The sequence below is a fragment of the Amia ocellicauda genome, chromosome 3 (assembly GCF_036373705.1).
Source record: "Amia ocellicauda isolate fAmiCal2 chromosome 3, fAmiCal2.hap1, whole genome shotgun sequence".
Taxonomy (NCBI): Eukaryota; Metazoa; Chordata; class Actinopteri; order Amiiformes; family Amiidae; genus Amia; species Amia ocellicauda.
In genome coordinates this window covers 6,923,289-6,941,995 of record NC_089852.1, presented here as the reverse complement: position 1 = coordinate 6,941,995, position 18,707 = coordinate 6,923,289, and the positions used below count along the sequence as shown (strand labels likewise).

The following is an 18,707-nucleotide window of genomic DNA, read 5'->3' as shown; positions in this document are numbered from 1 at the left end:
ACATTCATTAGCACATTTTGGAAAATCAAGATCACTTTTACACCTCCACTTGTAATTAAAAGGTTCTAATAACATGAATGGGTTGTTTTTTTCAAAGTATTATTCCTGTCTTTATGTGGCAACTAATGCATTGATATATCAGAAGTGAATTTATCATTAAAGCTAATCCAGGATACTCAAAAAACATTTAATGCAAATCTAAACACCTTAAACTTAGGTGAGAATTATTCTGACTGAGCACGACCACAAAATGGGCTGTGATGAACCCGCATTCGTTGATGTCGCAAGTTCACACTTTAACAAATCTGAACTCCGTCGAATACTAAACTTTGACGAATTTGTATTTGTTGCAAAATATTTTTGTTTACCCATTGCAACGTGCTTAGTCAGTCAGTATGGTCCAAATTTAATTCTCTAAGCAGGTGCGCCATGTTTGTTTACTTGGAATGATTCAGTTCAGCAAAAATCTATTTGGCACTCGCATGTACTCTGTTTTGTGGTATGAATTTTATCGTTAGTTTCTTTATTTTAAACATACAGAATAACGAATCGTATGTCCACACGACTATATAGTTTACAGGTGTATACTCTGTTTAAACAAATTAAGAAATAGGACTGGGCATCAGCACTGAAAATCCATATTTTTATCCAGCCCTATTAAGAAATCATGTTCAATAGTAACTTTTGCATCTCTGAACAGTTAATTCAGACTGTCTGATGACTCATGCAATTATTATACATTTTAAAATGAAATAAATAATACAAGTTCAATTTTAGACCTATGAGCGGATGTTTATTTCAGCTCTAACACATTTACAGCCTGTCAACTGAAAAGGCAAAATGCACAAAAAGGCACAATTGTTCATGTTACCTGCTGTATGAGCGAATTGTTCGGAAGTCCTTGCGTCCCTGGGATCGTGCGGCCGTGCTTCGTGTGGATGTTGTTGACAGCGGGCGATTTGGCCACCTTGTTGGGTCGGCTGCTGTTGACACTGCTGGAAGCGGGGGCACCTTTCCGCTTCTTCCCTTCCAACCGGTCCATGGGAGTGTGAGAATGAGAGAAGCCGCTATGCGAGTTCACAGTCTGCTCCGTGGACTGGTGGACAAAAGGTCCAAGCGAGAGGGTGGAGTCACTGCTGTTCATCACCACACTCATGCGCTTGATTGATTCTGCGGGGCTCCCCGACGGAGGGCCCCTCCCTGATTGGTCATGTTTGAGGCTGAGAGAGTTTGTCCTGTTGGTGGTGCAGTTGAGGCCCAAGCTGTGGATGCTGCCGTGGGACGAGGAAGTGACCGACGGATGATACAAGCTCCCTGAGCTGCTAGAGTTCACTGCACAGTTTTTCTTGAAGGAGGACGACTCCGCAGAGTAAGGTGGGTGCGCAGGCAGTGGGGAGCTGTTCTTCCTCTTCTTTCCCGAGCTGTTGCTACTGCCACTGCTGTTACAGTTAGAGATGGTGGCAGAAGGCTCCTTGGATCTGAAAGACTTGCTGCTGGGTTTGGATTTCTGAGGTCGACTGGATACCAGGGAAGGTACTGCTGAGTGTCCTGAAGGCATTTGGGGCGACGAAGACACTTGTCTTGACTGCGTGTTGTATGCAGCATGGTCTATAGAACTCAAGGGAGAAGTGCGGGCATTTAAAGTAGTCCCATACGAAAGAACCGATTTGCTATCAAAAGATTGCGCGTAGGGAGGGGAGACCAGCCCTGGCGAGGGCATCGCTGAGGTGGGGTACAGGAGTCCTGTGGCGTTCACACTGTAGTGTGATGTAGGCAAAGAGTTTGTGCTTGTCCTGGGCGGCGCTGTGGATGCTGTGCTCTCTGATGCAGGAGGAATTTTTCTGCAAAACATATTCGTGTTAAAAAAGGATACACAGATCTATTTTCTCTCTCCAATATGAGCAGGAAAGAATAACCAAAACATTGAACAGACATGAAAAGAATTAAAAATAACTTGCATTACATTTTCTTCTAATTGTTAAGTTTCAAAAAGCAGAAGTCAGGTACACTCTCACAATTGATAACCATAAAACTAGCTTTCTATCAATAGGCCTCTAGGTATTGATGTTTCTGTTCCAAAATGCAAATGGAATATATGTATGTTGACCAACACCAACCATTTAAGAAAATTATTCCTTTCAAGATTTATGAAATCCTAAAATGGTTAAATCTATAGAACAGCAGTTTTAAACCGTCACTCACCTCCACATCTGAGAATTCACATGCTTATCCACCATCGCATTAAGTGCACATCGAACATGATCCCATCGCCTGTCAAATGTGTAGCAGCTTCTACCAAACTGTCGACTTCCAAAGGTGCAATACTAGAGACAACAACACAAAGGATGGAGAGGGAGAGACAAAAAAAAAAAAAAAAAAAGAGTTTTCTTAGTTTTCATAAGAAACATTTTAATCTGCTAAGAAATCATAATGTTAAACCTTTATCTTAATCTCACTGGAAAAAACTGCAATTTACATTAACAAACCAAAGAAACTAAAAAAAATTAAGACTAGATATACTGCTGCACTATTGTAAGATGTCAGATGTCAGATGCCTGAATTCCATGTTAGCAAAATATACATTAAAAACTTGAATCCCAACCTGAAAACACATCTGAAGACTTGCAAACCAGATCTTAGTTAGTACTTATTAAGTCTTTAAACACATGCCAGAATCACCGTACACTTACAGCTGCTGGACGAGGGTGGTAACCTGAATAGTGGCAATCCAGTTTCTCTGTGGTCTCTTCCTTCTCCTCGTTCTCCCCTTCGTCACTGGAGAGCCGCGAAGCCACCTCCGCTGCTGGTGTGGAGTGGTGGGGAGGCTCGTGGACCAACGCAGAGTCACTGGAGACATTCCCACTGGGGTGAGTGGAGTAGCTATTAGGCCTGCACATACAAACACAGTGAAGAAAGATGGCAGGAAGCCATGTTTACGTGTGTGTCAGTACCCGGGCAGCTGGCCATCAATCCAGAGCTTGAAATGGGCCACAATATGGGAACGTCTCCATTGCAAATATTCCAGCACCAGCAATTCTCAGTTCAAAAGACTCATCTACCTTTGGTATTTACATCACATTAAAGGGTTTGGGCACAACCCCCTCCCACCCAAAGTATTTCAAGCATCTGTCTATATTTTAAATACTTAAATGCTTCCATAGAAGTTTATTGAAGCTTAGGTCTTCTAGGAGGGTCTAGCACTTAACCGGACTCGATGGCCAACACATTTACATTAAATAGGCTTTTCATGCAGAAGTGAAGCACATATTAAGATGTAAGATGTTATAACTGAAATAAAGTATCTGCATAGAAAGATAATAGACTTTTGTATTTAAATGAACACAATGCAGTGCTAAGGAGAGTTAGGGGTTTATAATTCCTCCACTGAAATGAAATGCAAATTAAATCTTATCACCATGACCACTACCAAAAAACGTGATCGGTCTAAATCAATCTCCATCTTTAAATCCGGTGCAGAACTCACCGTGGAAGACTAGGATTGTGAGGTTTGGGTTTGCTCGGTGCTGAAGGCTTAGAGTCTGCGGTGCTGTTTCCATGAGAGATTTGGTGCGTGTCCTGGGCGGGTCGTGACGGCGAGGGATGTGGTTCCCTGAGAGGGGCGGTCTGCTGAGAGTACTCAGAGTTTCGATGCAGCTCTTTTTCCCTGGTTTTGCTTTTGTGCTCCGCTAATAAAGTGTCAAAACGCTTTCTTCGACCCACAACTAGTCTCCGTTGGCTTAAGGAATGTGTCTGCGGAAGACAGATTTGAGTTTTGATTGAAACAGCTGCATGACTGGATATGATCTGAGGTCATTTCAGCATAAACTAAGACATTGAAGTTCAAACTTTGACAGACTACACGTTTAACTATGGGATCCTTAAATATCAACTATGGTAAGATCAATAAAATGGTGAAATAATAGTAAAAACGTACTGATTAAATGTTATTGGAAATTAGTTTTTCATTTCAGGCATGAATTATGTTTGTTGCCTCATTTCCACACACACACACAAAAAACTGTAAAGAAATGTTTTGGTGATGAAGTGTTAGCCTCTGGAATTGTCTACTAACCTTGCATGTTAAAGATCTTGTGCATGGCTTCCGTGTTACCAGATCAATAACCCCACAGTGGATATCAGGATTAAATTCACGTTCTGTGAGGAATGATCACAACAGTTTTAAAACAAAAATCAACCTCTGATACACATTTTGCCCATTCAGAATAAAAGTCTATATATATGCCATATATATATATATATATATATATATACACACACACACACAGTGAGGGAAAAAAGTATTTGATCCCCTGCTGATTTTGTACGTTTGCCCACTGACAAAGAAATGATCAGTCTATAATTTTAATGGTAGGTGTATTTTAACAGTGAGAGACAGAATAACAACAAAAAAATCCAGAAAAATGCATTTCAAAAAAGTTATAAATTCATTTGCATGTTAATGAGGGAAATAAGTATTTGATCCCCTATCAATCAGCAAGATTTCTGGCTCCCAGGTGTCTTTTATACAGGTAACGAGCTGAGATTAGGAGCACTCTCTTAAAGGGAGTGCTCCTAATCTCAGCTCGTTACCTGTATAAAAGACACCTGTCCACAGAAGCCATCAATCAATCAGATTCCAAACGCTCCACCATGGCCAAGACCAAAGAGCTGTCCAAGGATGTCAGGGACAAGATTGTAGACCTACACAAGGCTGGAATGGGCTATAAGACCATCGCCAAGCAGCTTGGTGAGAAGGTGACAACAGTTGGTGCGATTATTCGCAAATGGAAGAAACACAAAATAACGTCAGTCTCCCTCGGTCTGGGGCTCCATGCAAGATCTCACCTCGTGGAGTTTCAATGATCATGAGAACGGTGAGGAATCAGCCCAGAACTACACGGGAGGATCTTGTTAATGATCTCAAGGCAGCTGGGACCATAGTCACCAAGAAAACAATTGGTAACACACTACGCCGTGAAGGACTGAAATCCTGCAGCACCCGCAAGGTCCCCCTGCTCAAGAAAGCACATGTACAGGCCCGTCTGAAGTTTGCCAATGAACATCTGAATGATTCAGAGGAGAACTGGGTGAAAGTGTTGTGGTCAGATGAGACCAAAATCAAGCTCTTTGGCATCAACTCAACTCGCCGTGTTTGGAGGAGGAGGAATGACCCCAAGAACACCATCCCCACCGTCAGACATGGAGGTGGAAACATTATGCTTTGGGGGTGTTTTTCTGCTAAGGGGCCAGGACAACTGCACCGCATCAAAGGGACGATGGACGGGGCCATGTACCGTCAAATCTTGGGTGAGAACCTCCTTCCCTCAGCCAGGGCATTGAAAATGGGTCGTGGATGGGTATTCCAGCATGACAATGACCCAAAACACACAGCCAAGGCAACAAAGGAGTGGCTCAAGAAGAAGCACATTAAGGTCCTGGAGTGGACTAGCCAGTCTCCAGACCTTAATCCCATAGAAAATCTGTGGAGGGAGCTAAAGGTTCGAGTTGCTAAACATCAGCCTCGAAACCTTAATGATTTGGAGAGGATCTGCAAAGAGGAGTGGGACAAAATCCCTCCTGAGATGTGTGCAAACCTGGTGGCCAACTACAAGAAACGTCTGACCTCTGTGATTGCCAACAAGGGTTTTGCCACCAAGTACTAAGTCGAAGGGGTCAAATACTTATTTCCTTCATTAACATGCAAATCAATTTATAACTTTTTTGAAATGCGTTTTTCTGGATTTTTCTGTCTCTCACTGTTAAAATACACCTACCATTAAAATTATAGACTGATCATTTCTTTGTCAGTGGGCAAACGTACAAAATCAGCAGGGGATCAAATACTTTTTTCCCCTCAGTGTATATATATGCCATATGCCATAAATTAATATATAAATATTAATTGTATAAGTTCTGTACAATTAAAATCTAATTACTGGTATTGAAAAATTATACACTCAAAAAATGCTGTACTAACAATTTCCACATTCAACGTGAAATATACTTTTATAGCTACGTTCAAAATATGTACATACAGCTCTTGGAAAAATTGACTATTAAAATTTAAATGTGGGTAAGAAAAACAAATGCTACTAACCTGACAGTCTTTTGTGCAACTGTCTCTTATTACTGGCATCATCTTGCTTCTTGTCTGGAGTTAAGAGAAGACCTTTCCCATTGGGTATTTGTCCAGGAGACAACAGGGGTGGCTTTGGTATTGAGGGACAGATAAGGCCTGGCTTTATTGAGGAACTCACAGTGGTTGAAGACGTGGGACCAGGAACAGTTTTTAAAGATGTACCATCTATCTTTACATTTAGAGGCATCTTTTCCACCTTGACGGAGGGAGTCATGCTGAGAATTACAGGAAGAGAAAGAACAAACTTAGGGTTTCCCTTTGAGTAACTGATTATGCATAGAAACATTTATGGTTGAAAATACCTTCATTGTACTACTTAGTCTCAGCTATTTCACAAGAAAAAGTCTGATAACTAATGGTCATAAAGCAGTAATATCAGAAAACACTCATTCACCCTAGATCAATTAACCAGGCAGTCTAAAGATTAAGGCCTTTGAACACTGGATCCGATGATGCATCCAATTTTTAAGTGCGTGAAAAAAAACAAAATTAACAACAACAACAACAACAACAAAAACTAAAACGTGTGCATCCGCCATTGTTTTACGACAATGGTGTGTCAATTTTGGAATTGAAACAAGTTCGATTTTACGTGCGTTAAAAATGAAAAACGACAGGATGATGTGGATTGATGCACTTTGTGTGCATCTTCTGGAAAAGCTTATCATCTGCATGTCTAACCACGAAGAAGTGTAATACAAAGCAAATAAATAGAAAAAACATGGCAAGCTATCTCGGAGGAGCTGGGCATGAATGGTAACTATTGATGTAGAATTCTCCTAGAAAGCACACACAAACACCACAAAGGTGACCTACATTATTTACAAAGATTTGCATTCTCCTTTAGTGTCTTTATGGTGAGCTAGTTTCTGTGCGAAAAGGGTTTTTATTTTTATATATCATTGTAGCTGAGGAGGTAAAGAAACGATAGCGTAGTTTGCGAGCGCAAGAAACGGGACAGACTGTATATTGTACATTTTGCTGTATAACGGATGACGGACTACAAATGACGTATCGGATCCAGTGTTCTCATGACCTCCACTCTACAAAATTGGTTTACCCTTTTAACTTAACAGTTCACTACATATTAATGACATCTAAGAACACAGTCAAGAAAAATACTGCTGAAGCGGCCCCTCCCTCCATTCAGATAGGTTACTTTTGCTAATCAATTGAAATGATTAGAAAATGCACATTCCACTGAGAGGCACTGGGTAATCAGTGTGAACGTGAAGCAGCTGTTCTACAACTGAAGTGCTAAATTACTTCAATCAGCACTATTTAACTCCTCTCAGAGAAGCACAGCGGTTAATTGAATAAATCAGTGCACACAGCAGGAAACGAATTCAACAACAACAAAATAACATCAGTGTGAGAAGAAAAAAGCATCACTCAAATTCTAGCTATACATACTTTCTCTACTGTAAACTTTTAGTATTATATTCATGCCAGCACTTACATTTTGTCATGAGGCACCTTACTATATGGTAGATGCACAGGCCTGCTAATGCTGGGGAGCTTTTCTTTGGGCGGTTTCAAGATTTTGGAGTTGGAGGATGCGTTTCCACTGGATGAGCGACTACTGCTGCTGCTGCTGCTGCTACTGCTGCTGCTACTGCTGCCGCCGCTGCTGCTGCCTTTGCTTTTTGATGCCAGTGTTGTGGGCAGTGTATGTGTAGTAGGTGATGCCAATGTTGGGGGAGGTTTGCTGGATGAGCTATGTCTTCTTTCTGTGGAGCAAGTAAACAATGGTCAAAGGAAGAGCAATAAATAAACACAGAAAAGAAAAGCTTCACTTTCCAAATAATTCTTCACCCAGGTTTTCATTAACTTAGGGTGACTTCCACAAGACATAAAAAAAGAATGTGAAACATACTGGCTTCGTCTGACAATTCTCATTCCAGAAGCTCACCGAAAACAAGACCAATGCAGACAACACAGTGTTCTTTTTTTTTTTTTTTCTTAAAACCAAAAGAAAGTCAAAGTAAATCGAAACCCATGAAACCTCTCATAGTGAAATGCAAATTTTGATAGAATGGGGAAGGGGGTTGGAAACAGGTTTCATTTTTGGATTAGAAATGTTGCATTCACACATCCCTGTGTTGCATTATATTTAGACACAGTAATAACCTATGGGTTGCCACCTGTGTGCACAATTTATTACTTCCAGATTATGAAACAAACGTATAACCGGGTAACTTATTACAATTCAGGTCTTGAAGCAGAACAGGGGGCAAACCAAATATTGCAATTTTCTACTTTACAGCTTCCATACAATGCTTCCCCTGGGTGTTTTTGTAAAGTGCAATCTGAGGTTTGCCTGAACAGAAGCATTGCATAAAAAAGTACAGCAAATAAAACAACAATGAGGTTTTTGTTTTTTCTTAATTCAAGGAGAAACTAATGTATGTTCATAGTAATGAATTAGAACATGTTTACATATTTATTTTGGTTTAGAATCAGCATGTTATTATGTAATAAATCCTTTAATTGCTTTCAAACTCAGCACAATCTTACTATGGTATATTCCACACAGTAGAAATAACTGCATAGTGAATAACAGCTGCCTATTGAAGCAACTTGCAAACAATAAACATTGGGCCAAAGATATCCTCCTCAGTCATTGACACAAGACAGCCATTGTAAGTTGTAAAATAAGTTCCAGCAGTGCTTTAATTCACAGAAGTACAAAGCAGTAAATGCTAAACATTAATTCTGTTTTGTTTCTTCAGCTTCAAGTAAACAGCATTTCAGGAACTACTGCTGCAATTGTAATTGAAAATGGGGAACTATCACTATTGAAAGTCTATTGGAGGAATTGTATTCTAGAAATAATTAAACTGGTTTCTTTCTTCTTCAGAGAACAGGCAATATTTATACATTAATGAATAAATAAATACATACATATTCAGAATTATTAGTGCCAGATTTGTATTTTATTTTTTATAAAAAATACTTATTTAATTGCAGAAAATAAACAATAGAACTTCTTATCTTAGCATAATGATCAAATATAATTGTACTGATTCATAAATATTATTTGATTCCACAGCTAGCTACATCAAATTAGTCACTAGATCTTCATACAGTTTTCAACCAGCATGACTTTGCTTGGTTATTGCCAAATGTCTTTAAATAGTAACAGTGTAAGAATTTCTCTGTAGCCTCTCTATGCTATATAAAGGCTATTGGGTTAATGATGCCAGTGATGCTTCCTGAACAACTCACGACTTAAAAAGAACCGCATGACAGTCAAGTCCAATCAAAATTGCTACTCCTGCTGATAAAGAGTTAAAGCTTTGCAGTAGACAACCATGGATTATGATGAGTTAAAAGACAGATTAATAACTACAGTAAATCAGTGGACGTGTGCGAGTATCTGAAGTGTTATATTTAAATACATAAATAAAATAATAATAAATAAATAAATAAATAAATAAATAAAATTCCTTCAGGTCTGACACTGGCCTTAAGAACATAAAATAATAAGGATGACGTTTGAATTTGTTTGTTCAGTTCCTAGTAAGTTATATATTAGCTGATAAGATTAACACATGATTTAAGTAGCAACTAAGTAAATTAACTGAAGTCAAAACATCACATGAAGAGAATAATTTGTTACTTTCTACCTGTTGCCTTTTTCTCTTCAATTTGAACTATTAATATTATTAATGTGATAATTATTAAAGATAATGGAGAACATATCACATTAATTGCTTTGAAACTATTTTAAACAAAAAAGTGGACGATTTCAAAATATTAAGCGTCTAATAAAAAAATAAAAAGTAAACAAAACAATGTTAAGTTCATCTTTCGTTGACACCCTGAAATCACGGCTTAGGCCTGGATTACATCGAAACACTGACCCACCAACCAAGTGCACATTACACATCCGCTACTTGCTGCCATTTAATTTGCCAGAGGATTCTTGCTTCTACTAAATAGAAACCAATTAACCTTTTGATTTGCACCTGTTAGGTCTATATCATCAAAAGTTCTCTTTAAGTTTACAGATAAATTGAAACTTGAGGAGGAATAAACCCATAAAATACAACAGGCTTTTCTGGTAAGATTCATTTTGTGGAAATAAACTTCTTGATAAAAGGCAATATATATATAATATTTTACATTGTACAAATCAATAAGCAGCTAGACAAGTTTTGAGTAGAAAAATATCCATAGACTGAAGGAATACAATTTAAATTATTTTCTAAAGACCACATCATAACAAAAGTATTATATATGGTCTAAACGCTACAATTTCCTCTGGCAAGCAATTCTGATGCAAAAAGACAAGGCATTTTTTTGGAACTATATTTGTGTTGTTTTTTTTTTAAAGCAAGTGGAGGCGATGTACAGCTGAGGAGGAAATTCAACAGCTTGAAAGTAAACCTTCCTCTATAAACAGCATTTCCTGTGACACTGAAACCACAGTAACCACAAATACAACCTACTTAAAATAAAAACTGAAATAAAGAAAAGCTACTTCTGCCATGTCCAAATTTAAGATAGGTAAATAATATTCCCTTATCTATGCATTGTGCATAACTGCATTATATTTTATTTTAATAGTGTCTACCTCACGCAACACTCAGCATTTTTTCATAGAGTTCACAGCAAACTCAACTCCCATCTGTCTTTGAACTTTGGCCAAAACACTCAAATGACATTTCAGAATGGCTTATGTGGGCCGATCGCAGCAGCTAATCCCTCATTTTGAGATTATCCACACAGGCCAGCTAACAACAACTTCTTCTGCAATCACTAGCACCAGCATCCCAGGCACAGTGGCAAACAAACTTCTGTGGAGAAGATAAGAAAATAAGAAAGAGGGGGGGAAAAAAACAAACAAAACAAAAACAGCCAGCAAAGTACAACTGTCGTTCTGTACTGCGGTAAGTTAATGCACAACTCTACTAACCTTCTGCAAACTCCATGCAGTTCTGGGCTCCCTGCCAACCACCGTCTCAGAAAAACTGCAGAAGAGAACTCGCCTCCTGCCTACGGCTCTGTGCAAAGCGAGGCCACTCCACAAAGCCTTCTCGTCGCTTCTAGTTTTCACATTATTTGCGTGTGCCTTCTTGTTTACTTGCTACTGAAGTCCAGTATCATTAGCCATCACTACCCCCCAAACTCCTAACAGACTCCATGTTGGGTTTTATGTATGCTACTACTGAAATGTGCACTTGAGTCACAAAGGTCCTGGCAGATAAATAGAAAAACAGAAGGAGGAGTCTAATTTTATCTAATATGGTCATACCAGAAGTCCCTGTTTATGCAAATTAATCCCTCTGTTTCAGAAGCAACTTGGCAGAGATTCAGAAGGCTGAACTCAGAACAATTTACAGTGTTCGAGTCCCAATCACAAATGACCTAATTATCCCAGAATAAGTAGGAAAATTATTCTCATCTAATATATCCTAGACATCAATATGTATCTTTTCAACACTTACAATATCACCATTTAAAAGGAGGCATTTTAAAAAGGTTTTAATATACTAATTATATATATATATATATATATATATATATATATATATATATATATATATATATATATATATAAAAGCAACCTACTTAACTTACTTATGTGGCAAAGTTATGTGTATTCTATTTTATCACTTTATAATCAGAAAATGAAACACTATTAACATATAGTACAAGTTAATCATACCAAAAAAATAAATAATGTACTCATGGCTTGATAGGAATGCCTCCAAAAGAGAATAAGATGAACAGATGAACACATTTTAACTTTGTTCCCATTAATACAATCCACAACTAATTCCCTCCAAGATTTTTTAAAACAATCTTCCCTTTTCAACTGTCAAACACTGCTGTTTTTCCCCTATAGACAGAGAAACATTTAGTTTCTGGTCACTGTAACATTTAAGCAATAGAGCCCATCAATATGGGCTCTAACAATTATGGATTATCGAGTCAACGTAATTTGGATTAAATATAATCGTATTCATTACTATTGTGTCATTAGTCTCTTATAGTTGATCTGGACATTGCCAGAGAAAGTAATGTTACAGTTACTGAACCTTCCCTGTACTATTCCACTATTGAATTTACAGTTGGGCATTTCACTGTTCCAGTGGGCATTATCCTTTGATAATGTCCACTAGATCTGAAAGCTGATTGGCTGTTGGCATATAATCATTTTGTAATAAAGCATAAGGCGCTAACATTCCAATAACAAAATGTCATGCCTAAACCTCAAGTGCCATACTAGAAAATGGTATCCTTCCTCTTCGGCAAAGATCTATTGCTTACATGACAAGATTTCATTAACTGAATTTCCAATAATTGGCACAATATATTATTTTTTAATATGTATATATATATTTTTTTAATATGTATATACTTATATAATTGTATTATACATATACAAGTAAAAAAAATGCTATATATATATATATATATATATATATATATATACTGATAATACATCACTGATTTTTCCATCAAGTGCTCTTATTATACATGCTTATCTAACTAATATCAGAAACCCATATCAAATGAAAAAAAAGTCAAACAAAAGCCCAACATAAGTTGCACATATACTAAGGCTCAGCTAGTAGAGCCATAACATCTTTCACTCCTAAAAACAATCAGATCGTAACAGAAGCACAAGCTACAGCAGTCGTAAATTAACAGTTTAGTAAATTTGATCTGATTTGCATGGTCATGAGTAGCACATTGACTGCCTTTAAATACATTGAAGAGGAGCATGATGCTCATTCATAGTGTGTCATCGGTATGCTTCACGCTGCAGCAAAGCAGGGAAATGATTTTAGAAACAAATGAAGCATGTGTATCATTTATCATAAATGAAGATGCACCAATAAAGGATGCTGTCACTCGCCACTGTTACATAATAGAGGCTGCAGCAGGGGTAACATTTTATATTAATTAGCAAAATAAGTTCAGTTCATTAACTATTGTTGTTATTTAAAAGTCATTACATTTTGCACTAGGTATGAAAATGTTAATATTTTGGGGTATGGGATTTGGGGAACCATTGCAGTAACGTAAAAATTCATTTTCAATATTGTGTAATATCAAGAAAAAGATATTCATAACCTTTTTCTTGATAACTCCAACACTTTGCGATATATTGTACATGACAAATATTGCAATGATTTAATTGCATTGCATTATAAATGTGTTGCTTTATTAACACATTTCAGATACTCTTACGACATTTTATAGTTATCACATGAACCATTTGAAGAAAATCAATAAGATTTTAATCTGTCTCCCCTGAAAATTAAATACAGATTAAAGCAATTCACAGATAGTATTGCAAAGGTTTGTGCATAATAGTCTTTAATGCAATGTATTCATAAGAGACTGGGGAAAGAAAAACTCTTAGACTTTTCAATCACACAATTAAGTTGTGGTGTGTGTCGTCTGCTGATTGCTTTCAATTAAAGTTAGTTATTTTAGTATTTTTTGGTGTCTCGTTTACTACTTGAGTTAACCGATGCAGACAAAATAATGTGTAACAGCTTTACTTACAAAAATACATAGAAAAATTCAGTTAGGATTTAAAAGTGAAGTGAATCAAGATTTTTTGGACAACCCCAAGAGACATGTGTAATACATGTTAAAGTAGAGTTTATTATTCAGACTGTCTTGAGTGAGGAAACGATGAGGTGGCCATCAGAAACCCGCCCACGAGGTGGAATGAGTCAGGAAGGTGCTGCAAAGGTGTTGTTTGTGGAGGAGGAGCGATGCAAAGCAAGGAATGCTGGGAAAGTGCGTTTCTTGCCGGATACTTAAGCTTGGAAAGCCAGAAGTAGGGCGCGAGATTGGGGTTGTCCTCCTCGCTAACTTCAAAATAAATAATTATTTTAAGAATTATTTAAGAATTAAAAATCATTTTGGCTAATTAAAATTTTTAAACAATTTGGATCTTTATCAAAATATAAAGGGTTAATATCTTCCCTGAATATTTTTAGTTCACACCTTTTACAAATATTTTAAAATCCTCTGATTAATTATTTTGGCTTGCAAATAGCACAGGTTATCCTAGCTACAATATACCAATAGATGTCACTATACTACTAAAATATCACTCAAACTCCCTCTTGTGGACACTTCTCATACAGTAAGACCTTGACAGACAGTTCTATATAATGGAAACATGAGTGGATTAGTATGCACTCATACATATAAACCATAAATAAGGTACCCTATAATAGTGTGTTCATATTGTGTATTTTTATAATTCTATTAAATATAAAATGTATAAAATACTGTAAAGACTCCAGCATTACTTGGATTTATTTTTTGATTTTTGCAGTCTATTCAGAAGACCATCAGGGAATCTTTGATTGACAACTTAAATCAAAGTGCAAGTTCTTGATGGGCCCTTTAGATGAGTCCAAAGTCACCTCGAGGCACTGGAATAGTAGCTGGGACACAGAGTAAATGTTGTGAACATATGCTTGAAGCTTCCCATCCCGATCACGCAAAGTAGCAATCTATACCATGGGCACTGGCTTCATGCACAGTCATAAAGAAATTAACTACATTTGGCTGTTTTGCTTTACTTTACTGCACCACAGCAACTTGGATATATATTAAGTACTTGTCAAAGTTAAGTAACCAGCTGAGATGAACCGTCTACTAGGGGTCTGTGATGCAGGAGATGTTCTTAACTGTAAAAGTGAGAAGGATGTGAATGAATATAAGCATTAGAGATTAAATACTTAAATTGTTGAGATTCAGGTTTAATGGAATGTTTCCTTTAATACTAATACTGTTGTTTGTTTTCTGCCTGGCAAAAACACACACACACACACACACTTTAATAGACTGTCAAAAACAGATTATGTAGTAAATGTATTGGACAAGATAAACCCTGAACCCATCTAGCAGATGCTAAAATCACAGCAGTTTCACAAATACCAGCATTAACTTATAATTCATTTACAATTTTAAATACATTTACTAGCAATCCCTGCCAGTTGCTCAGACCTACACAACATTCCCCCGGCTATCAATTCACAGAGGAGGAAATGTAATCGAGATTCCTCAAGAGAATGCAAGAGCATCGCTGTTACCAAAAATATGTTTCTATGCCCCAAGCAATTTCCAAATGATTGTCCCTAGAAATATTTGTTTTTAATAAATTAAAAATAAATGAAGTGATTATATTAACACATTCTATCAGGAAAGGATGGCACACAGCCACTGTTTATTGTTTCAGAGAATAAACTGCATTTTGAATGTGTAGTGTTGCATCACAATATACAAAAATCCAACTTTTTTTTTTTTTTTTTTATAAGAAGTTTTAGCATTAGTACCATTATCAACTGAAGAGTGAATAATTCATCTGTATATGACAGTGTCTAACAAGAAGGAATTATTTCAAGATATTTTTGTTTAACTACAACAATTAGTGAAAAAGCATGTCACAGAATTCATTTTAATCCAAAGCAGTGCAGTCTATTGATTTACTATCTGTTCATCATTAATTTTGTTCTGCATATGCATCAAAGTCTATCCTGTTTCATAATGCTTCACCTCACAGCAGATGTTGTGTATTATTCTTAATTCAGGAGACTTCTGGGGTGCTTTTGAACTACAAATTATTCTAGAACACTTTCTTCAGTATAGTTCCAGAAGATTATGACAGGTTTTCTTACATCTAAGTAAATGCCATGGATATAAAACTTTAAATGATTCGGATTTATACTGATGTTATTTTAGCAAAATCTAGCTACACCTGTGGAGTATGTTTAAACAACACTGCATGGCATTTTTGAGGAAGAGTTAGTGTGTAGACTGTCCTCATAAAACAAATGCCTAAATGTACCCTCCTTCAAAGAAAAAAAAAATGTTGGTTAGTATTATTAATCCTAATGCATCAAACTGAAAATCTATATCGTATGCATGAAAAGACAGAGACAGACAGATGAACAGATAAGACAAGATACATTAATCCAAATAGAAAACAGAAAGCAATGGAAGACTTACCATAGTGTGCTTGAAATGCCTGTGGCTTGACAACCTGATTGCAATGGTTACACATCACCAAGTAAAAATCATCCTGTGCAGGGCACTGACCAAATATTGGCATATCTGCATTAAGAAAAAATAAATAAAAGTTGTTGTTTGTTCGTTTTTACAAAAATCTTGACAGTTGTAAATGACATCTTGGAACGAAATATTTAAATACAAGAAATTCTGGGTATTTCTGTGAGGAGTGACCAATGAACCTTGCCCAGGCAACATGAAGAAACTCACCATGTGTCAAACTGGAAACTGGAGGCCTTGCATGTATTCGATATGGATTTAAATCCCACGCAAAAAATATACAATCAGGGTATCACTGTTAACTGTACTGCAATAATTAAAAGAACATACTTACTTACACCAGCAGGGTATAAATTAGGGGGTTGTAAAATAAATATTAGAAATCTATATATGGTATATTGTTTCACATTACTTTCCAAACCTCCTGCCCCCACCAGCCAGAATATTATTCAATTATGTAATTCTTTATATAGACAAATAGACACGTCTATTTCAGGCTAATACTGTACATTCTACCTGTATTTCCCTATAAAGCACAATCACACTTAGCATGAGTTAAGACGTTACAGATTTGATCAACTGGATTATACAACTTCCTGGTCCCAGGGATTTTATCGATTCTTTTAGTAAGTGTTGTTTGCATTGTATGAAGACAGCTTTTGGTTCTCTGTGTAAGAGTTCTTTCTTCAGAAAACAGTGAATAGAGGGACAAAGTAAAGAAAAAAATATTCATACATATGCTAAAGCTTATTAAAATAAAGAAAAAGGGGAAAAAAGCATTGCAAAAGCTAACAAATCAAAATCCATTCCAGGAATAGCAGTCATGAAGGTAAGTCAGATGTAAACCGAATGACAGACCTACTGATGCTAAATATGGTACTAAAGTATCTCTCAGGTTTAAAATAAAAGATGTTAACAGCAGACCAACAAACTTTTATGTTAGCCATGCTGCAAACTATAGCCTACATGACCAGAATGGACGAATAAAACAGGTGAAGTTCAAATTAAATACAAAACATACCAACCGCAGTTATATTATTCTTGCTTACAAACTGAAGAACACTTTACCGATCTGGAGAAAATAAACAAAATAATCATTCATTTTTAAAGACTATGAGCCGTGAACAGAAAATAAACATCTGTACATCACTCTACCTTCGGCAGTACAACGGTTTCCTCAGTGGCATCGCTATGAACCAGTGCAATAAGAACTGAAAAACCAAACACTCACCTGAAAACGTTCAAAAAAGAATGTCATTGAAACACATTCCTTATTTAATGGTATGCAAAAAATATTATTATTATTTTTTTTTTAATTTTCTTTCTTTATAAAACTGACTCCGCACTAGTAGGCTATTTTTGCATCCAGACTTCAATGTCAATAATCACTTGTTACTGTAGGGATATCTTAGCTTGAGGAAAAACGAGTTTTGAGTTATGCTTTCACCAAGGCAGTTCAAAGTACTGTGTTTTGTAATATCGGATTTACGGTGTTGGAGAGGATTTTAAATAAACAAAATGCGGGATTTAAGACTCTTGCCATTTAAAGATCATGGTACTGTAAAGTGTTCTTCTATCCGCTATTTATCTTAGTTTTCCTTGAAGGCATCTTTTAAGAAGTATAACTACAAGGCATTTCCTTTGAATTTTACTCCTTTTCTTTAATTTGAGTTTGACACAGTTATTCATATTCAAAGGCTTACTTTGAATCAAATCTTATATAACCTTGGAATTGTAACAAGGAACACACACAGTGTTATATTACCCATGTCAGTTAGAAAGGCTACACACACTGTTCAAAATGCACTAGGCCTACACTCTGAGCAAAACAGAGCAGGGTACTCCAGTCATATATAGGACTGTGTTTAGTTTAGCAGAACTTATCCATCTAATTATAGGTGATTAAAACAGATGAGAAAATCTGTATTCAAAAACTGCATATTTTCTAATTATCGTACTATTTATTGGGTGCTGTCAATAAAGTTATTAAATCTCACTAATGCTCTAAATGTGCAATTATAAACTGCATGATAAACTATAACCTATCTGGTATTAAATGGGCTTATACATGTAAACTGCATGTAACTATCTTGTACAACAGCTCCACAAGTTAATTATAATTTAGTGTGTAAAGTCACAACTGAGAGTCTATTTACTTGAAAGCCAATTAACTGGTTCACATCCCAGTCTCATAAACAGTATGTAAAATATGATTCAAAGAAATTATATGCTTATACACATACGGTAAAAATGAAACATGCATTTAATGACACCAAGTGTGAACTATGATTCTGCATACAGGAAGCCAGAAAAAAGAAGCGCTCATTCCCAAATTCAATTTGACTGACCGCCAATGTCGAAAAAAAAACATCTAAGGTGATGAAATCAGAGGCACAAACTGTTATTAGCTAGTGGAATGAATTGTATAAATTTTGCTAAAGACACTACAAGACACCGTAGTGGCATTATAAATGTTCCCCATTGTAGGCTCAATACAAATCAATCTTCAAATACA

The 18,707-nt window shown here is 36.6% G+C and overlaps 1 protein-coding gene across 3 annotated transcripts in view; it reads right to left on the bottom strand.

The window, feature by feature from the left end:
• The window catches only part of atxn7 (ataxin 7), a 37,278-nt gene that overhangs the window by 3,350 nt on the left and 15,221 nt on the right, over positions 1-18,707 (bottom strand). For 2 of the 3 annotated variants that reach the window (XM_066697978.1, XM_066697980.1), the window contains 8 exons: positions 16,133-16,237; positions 7,599-7,869; positions 6,098-6,354; positions 4,073-4,155; positions 3,485-3,750; positions 2,691-2,889; positions 2,203-2,324; positions 872-1,841 (listed from right to left, as the gene is read on the bottom strand). In XM_066697978.1, coding sequence (XP_066554075.1) covers positions 872-1,841; positions 2,203-2,324; positions 2,691-2,889; positions 3,485-3,750; positions 4,073-4,155; positions 6,098-6,354; positions 7,599-7,869; positions 16,133-16,237 — 2,273 coding nt within the window. Of the gene's footprint in view, positions 1-871; positions 1,842-2,202; positions 2,325-2,690; positions 2,890-3,484; positions 3,751-4,072; positions 4,156-6,097; positions 6,355-7,598; positions 7,870-11,060; positions 11,354-16,132; positions 16,238-18,707 lie in introns of those variants that run through there. The other variant, XM_066697981.1, reaches the window with a different exon arrangement.